The 6,471-nt window shown below is 50.4% G+C and overlaps 1 protein-coding gene across 6 annotated transcripts; it reads left to right on the top strand.

The window, feature by feature from the left end:
- The first annotated feature begins 990 nt into the window (after window positions 1–990).
- Window positions 991–5,720, top strand: DKKL1 (dickkopf like acrosomal protein 1). Of its 6 annotated transcripts, none has more exons than XM_020885541.2 (5): window positions 991–1,068; window positions 1,645–1,819; window positions 2,221–2,361; window positions 2,491–2,583; window positions 5,329–5,720. In XM_020885541.2, exons 1-5 carry the CDS (start codon window positions 1,040–1,042, stop codon window positions 5,638–5,640), a joined length of 750 nt encoding a protein of 249 aa, XP_020741200.2. In that variant the 5' UTR covers window positions 991–1,039; the 3' UTR covers window positions 5,641–5,720. The 6 variants fall into 6 exon arrangements, with proteins under 6 accessions (XP_020741200.2, XP_070306638.1, XP_020741203.2 ...); XM_020885544.2 differs by lacking the exon at window positions 991–1,068 and adding an exon at window positions 1,224–1,460 and having other exon boundaries at window positions 2,491–2,514; XM_020885540.2 differs by lacking the exon at window positions 991–1,068 and adding an exon at window positions 1,227–1,460.
- Window positions 5,721–6,471: the final 751 nt, after the last annotated feature.

The raw sequence follows: 6,471 nt of genomic DNA, 5'->3' as shown, positions 1-6,471 counted from the left end.
TTCGGAGAGAATTTTTGCTTTGGCCAAAGAGAGGTGAAATCTAGCCGGGGCCTGTGAGAATTCCGAGATTCTGATGCTTGGATCCCTGAGATAGGAGGGGAATGGAGGGTCTGGCCACTTGGGTCTGAGGGAGAATTGATGGGGGCCTGGAAACCTTGAACTGAAGCAAGAAGGGACTGGGGGCCAAGCTTCCTGAATCTGGAGGAGGAAGGGTCTGGGGCCCGGCCTCCCAGCCACCCTCCAGTGTAGTTTGTGTATTGCAGATGTGGAAGTGACTGATATTAATAGAAACACAAAAGAATCTTCCCTGTTCAGTCTCAAGTGTATTTTTGAGGATAGAAGTATGGAGATGGGTTTCTTATTGATTTCCATTGATTTCTCTTGATTGATTGGCCTCCCTGTGACCTCATCAGAGTTAAGGGTCGTGGGCAAGACGACTGGGAGTTTATTGGAAGTTTAAGAAGACGCAGACTCCCGAATCAACATGCACTAATGGACTAGAGGTGGCCTCTGTCCCAGGACCAGGAGAGAGCCTTGGTGCTGGAGGAGAGAGATGAGAGTCCCTTAATTATATCCCTTAAAGATGAGTGTTCAAACTGAAGAGGCTAGAGGGGCTGGATCAAGAATCTCGTGTCCTGAGGAAGAAGGGAGCCCAGGTTCCAAGTTCCCTGTAAGGTGGGACATAAGGCTGCTTTTAGGGTTTCTAAGGAGGAACTTTTTGGTGGAACCGTAGAGTGCAGCGTCCCTACATTGCCCTCTGTTGAGCGCATTAATCGTTTCAAAACCTAAAGAAGACGAGAAGGGACACGGAGAAGCTTTCGAAGATAGATACAAAACTAAGCAGTGGGTGAATCAGAAGGACTGTTCAGATACCTGTATTTCAAGAGCAGAGGGAGCCTAGGAATGGAACTGAGGGCTCTAGGGACAAGATCCAAGGGCACAGAGGCGTGGCCTAAGTGTGGGGGAGTGGCTGTAAGTCAGGGGCGGGGCCACCTTCGACTGGAGCGAGACTCCACCAGGATGGCCAGGATCAAAGAATATGGGCCAAACTGAGTCTCCAGGGCCGAGGTCAGTGGACAGAGACGCGGTCTGACTATGGGGGTGTGAATTTGAAATCAATGCCCGGCTCTGGCTTAAGGGGCGTGGCTCCTACCGCGGGTGAGGCTGCCCAATAGCGGGCCGACCTCAGGGGTGAGGTCAGCAGATGGGGCGTGGTCAGACAATAGGGGCGGGTCCAGGGCTCGCGGAGCACCTCCAACGCTCCAGTATCCGACCTGGGCTCGAGAACGGAACTGTTTGGATTTAACAGTCCGTGGACGGCGGGAGTCTTGAGTCCGGTGACCGGGCTGTGGTCTAGTATAAAGGCGGGGCCCAGAAGAAGGGGCGGGGCGTGGGAGAAGGTGAGGAGGAATGAGATCTGGATATGACTGTGGGAGAAGGAAAGAAACGAGATCCGTTGTGTGAGACCGAGCCCTGAGGAGCAGGGTCTGGAGGGAGGGGAGGGGCCGGACTGGACGGGGGATGTTGGAGTAGAAGGTAAGGGGAGGGGGGCAAATGGACGGAGTCTGAGGAGTTTCCGGACCAGGGGTCGGGAAGTGTCCTTGTCTAGGGAAGGGGGAGCTCTGATCCCTGTCCTCGCCGCAGCCTCCCGGCCCGCCCCGTCATGTGGCACCAGCTATTCCCGTTGCTGCTGCTCTCCTCTGCCTCGGTGCCCACCTCCACTGCAGCCCCGATCCGCGATGGTGACGTCCAGGAGAGCTCCTCAGGTTTTCTAGGTCTTCAGAGTCTACTTCAAGGCTTCACACGGCTTTTCCTGAAGGTAAGGGTGGCCTGGGTTGGGGGAAAGAAGAGAGAAGAGGAGCAAGGGTGACAGATGGTGACTGAGGGATGGAAAGAGTTCAGAGAAGAAAGAGTGGGAGAGGGGTCGTGGCCAGGATGAAAGATAGACAAGGAGAGGAGTCAAGGGGCAGAAAGATGGATGGAAAGACCGAGAGATAGGAAGAGAGGTAGGGAGACAGGAGGAGAGGGCAATAGGGACAGAGAGACAGAAGACAGATGAGGGGCAGAAATAGGAAGGTGATGGGACATATGGGGGCAGGAAGTGACCGAGTTAGGCCCTCAGGGTCAGAGCATGGAGAGAGAAGGGGGACCCTAACAAGACTCTAGGTGTCCTGGGGAGTCTGGAGGTTCCACAGCTCACTGATTCCTCCTCTGGCCCAGGATGATCTGCTGCGGGGCATGGACAGCTTCTTCTCTGCCCCTATGGACTTCCGGGGCCTTCCTAGGAACTACCACCAAGAAGAGAACCAGGAGCGCAAGCTGGGAAATAACACTCTCTCCAGCCACCTCCAGATTGACAAGGTGCCTATGCCAGGAAGTCCCTCCTGGAGTATCCCCACAATCCCTCATGTTGCAGTATCTGGTGGGGGGGGTGGGGAGAGCAAAGGAGGAAGGCAGTTTTGTTCTCACTCTCTCCTCCTGTCCTCACAGGTGACCGACAACAAGACAGGAGAGGTACTGATCTCTGAAAAGGTGGTGGCATCCATTGAGCCAAGAGAGGGGAGTTTGGAGGGTGACTGGAAGGTTAGGACACACCCCTGGCAAAGTGTCCAAGCCCAAACATTTTCTGTAGTTTAGCAAGAAATGATAGGTTAATGAATTGACTCTCCTACTCCCTCTGTGCTGGACTTCCTCTCTCTGGGCCTCAGTTTTGTCATCTGTCAAAAGGGACTAACCAGCTTTCAGAAATGAGGTTTCTGTTACTTTAAACCCCAGAGGATTTTGTAAACCAAAGAAAGTGCATTTTTCCCCAAATAAGATTTACCCTCATAAGCCTCAAAGAGTGTTTTGATCTCAAAGTACTCAAACCTTCGAGTATTTTTTAATCTGTCCCAAACTTGGTAAATCTCTTCCTTGTAAATGTCAGAATGTGATTTTTTAAATAATTCCTAAGTACTTTATGAACCCCCAATCCTTTGTGCATCTCACCTTCATAAACCTCTAGGGGCAATTCTGATCACAAAGTGCTTTTTTTTAATAGTAAAAAGGTTTTAGAACCCTCAAGTGCTTGGTATACCCACATGGTTCTCCCCCACGCACACTCCCAGTTTTTTATTTTAAAAATTTCAAATCTACAGAAAAGTTAAAAAAAAAAAAAGTACAATAAATCCGTATCCCATTTCCCACAGAGCAGGGCTTCTCAACAGCATCACTGTTGGTATTTGGGGCCATGTAATTTTTTTGTTGTTGGGGGCTGTCCTGTGCACTATATAAAGTTTAACAGAATCCTTGCCTCTACCGCTGGACAGAAGAGGCACCCACACGCCCTCCAGCTGTGACACCCAAAAATATCTCCTCGACCTGATTCACTACCTGTATAACATTTTACCAGATGGACTCGTTTTTACCTTTTTATTTTTGAACCATATGACAGTAAACGATTGACATCACGACACTTCACCCCTAAATCCTTCAGCAGATAACTCCTAGGAATAACACATTCACCTCCATGACTATAGTTCCATTTTTACACCCAAGAAATGTAACACTGATACCCATTATCTCAGGGCTTTCCAGGTGGCTCAGTGGGAAAGGATCCATCTGCTAATGCAAGAGATGCAAGAGATTCTGGTTCAGTCCCTGGGTCAGGAAGAACCCTTGGAGGGGGAAATGGAAACCCACTCCAGAATTCTTGCCTGGGAAATCCCATGGACAGAGGAGTCTGACAGACTATAGTAGATGGGGTCACAAAGAGTCAGACACGAGTGATCGACCCAGCACATACACACACACACACACACCAATTATCTCCGTATTTGTTTTCTAGGGCTGCCATAACAGTCTCACAGACGGGGTGGCTTCAGCAACAGACGTGTATTTCTCATAGTTCTGGAGGCTAGGTGTCCAAGATCAAGGTGCCAGCAAGGTGGATTCCTGCTGAGGGCTGTGAGGGAGACCTTGTTCTGTGCCTCTGCCCTAGCTTCTGGTGGTTTACTGACGGTTTCTTAGTGTTCTTGGTGTATAGATGCATCAATCCCAGCTATCTTTATCTTCACATGGGGCTCTCTGTGCACTTCTAGGTCCAAATTTCCCGTTTTCATAAGAAACTGGTCGTGTTAGATTAGAGCCCACTCTAATGACCTCATCTTACCTAATGAAAGCCACAGTGACCCTATATGCAAAGAGGTCACATTCTGAGCTACTAGGGCAACCTCTTTGGCGCCGCGGACGTTTCATGGAAGACAGTTTTTCCAGAGACCGGGGTGTGGGTGGTTTGGGAGAAGATTCAAGCACATTTATTGTACACTTTAATTCTACTATTCTTACTTCAGTTCCACCTCAGATCATCAAGCATGAGATGTCAGAGGCTAAGGACCCCTGTACTAGGGTCCTAATGGACCTCAACACATGAATTGGAGAGCAGGGGGGAGACAATTTAATGTGTAACCATCTCCTATAAGGCTTCTCAAACCTCAAGTGACTGAAACACAGACTCTGATTCAGTAGGTGGTTGGCGTGGGACTGCTCATTTGCATACCTAACAGGCTCCCAAGTGAGGCTGAGGCTGAGGCTGTGGGTCCACAGCCCTCAGTTTGAGTCACAAGGACCAAACAGACACTGAAATGTCCCTGCTGGACTGAAAGCTGTCCACAAGAGCTCATATGATTTTTGATCCAGGATTCAATCAATTTTGATCCAGGATCACCCATTGCAACCATGGTCATGATTCATTAATCCCAAAGAGCTTTGTACAGTTCAGATTACTTTCTAAACCTCAGGGAATGCTTAATCTGGAAGTGCTTTTGAAACCTCCAAAGTGTGTTTTCAAGCCCAGAGTATATTATAAACATCAGAGTATTTTTAATTCTAAAATGCAAGTCCTTTGTAAATAAGGCAAAGTAAGCTTTACTGGACTGGCCCAAAAGTTTGGGTTTGCCCATAAGCTTGTATGGAAAGGGTTTTCCTGGTGGTTCAGACAGTATAGAAACTGCCTGCAATGCGCAAGAGACCTGGGTTTGATCCTCGGGCAGGGGTGGGGGAGTGGGGAGAGATCCCCCGGAGAAGGGAGTGACAACCTACTCCAGTATTCTTGCCTGGGAAATCCCATGGACAGAAAAGCCTGGTGAGCTACAGTCCATGGGGTCCCAAAGAGTAGGACACAACTGAGTGATTAACACACTTCTATGGAGCAATTCAAACGAACTTTTTGGTCAACTCTGTAATTCCCAAAGTATTCCATAGGTGGCAGAGTGGGTTGAGTATGCCAGGTGGGCATACTGAGGCTGACCCTTGGAGTTTGAGAGGGTCTCCTTGTTCCCCCTTCACCAGGTTCCTAAGATAGAGGAGAAAGAGGCCCTGGCGCCTGTCCTGAAGGCAGTGGACAGCTTCCACCCGGAACCCCATCCGCGAGTGGCCTTCTGGATCATGAAGCTGCCACGGCGGAGGTCCCACCAGGATACCCAGGAGGGCGGCCACTGGCTCAGTGAGAAGCGACACCGTCTACAGGCCATCCGGGATGGGCTCCGAGAGGGGACCCGCGAGGACGGACTCGAAGAGGGCACCCAGAGCGCCTCTTACTCCAAGCTACCCGCCCGCAAGACCCACTTCCTGTATATCCTCAGGCCGTCCCAGCAGTTGTAAGGGTGGGGCCCGGGGAACACCCGCATGTATCCTCCACCAGACCCCAAGCACCATATGGAAATTAAACCTTTTTTCCAGCAGCACTGTCTCCTTTTGGGATCTGTTCCCAGGCCTCAGTCAACCAAGCCTAGCTTTGAGCGTGACCGCTGGCTGAGCTGTGACTTCTTGCGCGAGTCTCCAGGTTGTTTCCTCATTCGGACGCCATCTGTCTTCCGGCTGAGCAACTCTGTCCTCTCCTCTGTCACCTCTCTCCCACCTGTACCCTCGGTTTCCATCTCTGTTACCGCCTGCTCTGCTTGCCCTCAGACTCCCAACTTTCACTCCAGTCCTTTCTGTCCACTCTGCATTAGCTTCCTGTCACTGCCACACAAACCGAGCAGTTTAGTGCAAATGTATCCTCTCACTAATCCATAGTTCAGAAATCCAGGGTGGCTGGGCTGGTCCTCTGTGCAGGTCTCACAAAGGCAACATCAAGGTGTTAGCCAGCAGGGTTCTTACCTGAGGCCCCAGGATGCCTGTTTCCGAGATCATTCGGGTTGTTGGCACAATCAAGTCCCTTGAAGGTCCAACTGAGGTCCCTACTTCCTTGTTGGCTGTCTTCTGGGGCCACCCACTCTTAGCTCCTGGAGGTCTCTCTCCAGTTCTTGTATATGGATCCCACACCTCAAATCTCACAAAAATACACGAAAATTTTCTCTGAATTTCCCTTCTGCCCCATCTCCTTTATGCCTTCCTCCTCCCCTTCTAGCAGGAGAGAGTTCTCTGCCTTGAAGGACTCACAGGATTGGATTGGGCCCGCCTGGACAACATATGAGACAGTTTCCAGGAATT

This window comes from Odocoileus virginianus, chromosome 20 (assembly GCF_023699985.2).
Source record: "Odocoileus virginianus isolate 20LAN1187 ecotype Illinois chromosome 20, Ovbor_1.2, whole genome shotgun sequence".
In the NCBI taxonomy this organism is placed as follows: domain Eukaryota; kingdom Metazoa; phylum Chordata; class Mammalia; order Artiodactyla; family Cervidae; genus Odocoileus; species Odocoileus virginianus.
Note: the sequence above shows the minus strand (reverse complement) of the source record. Positions and strands in the feature narration are given on the sequence as shown.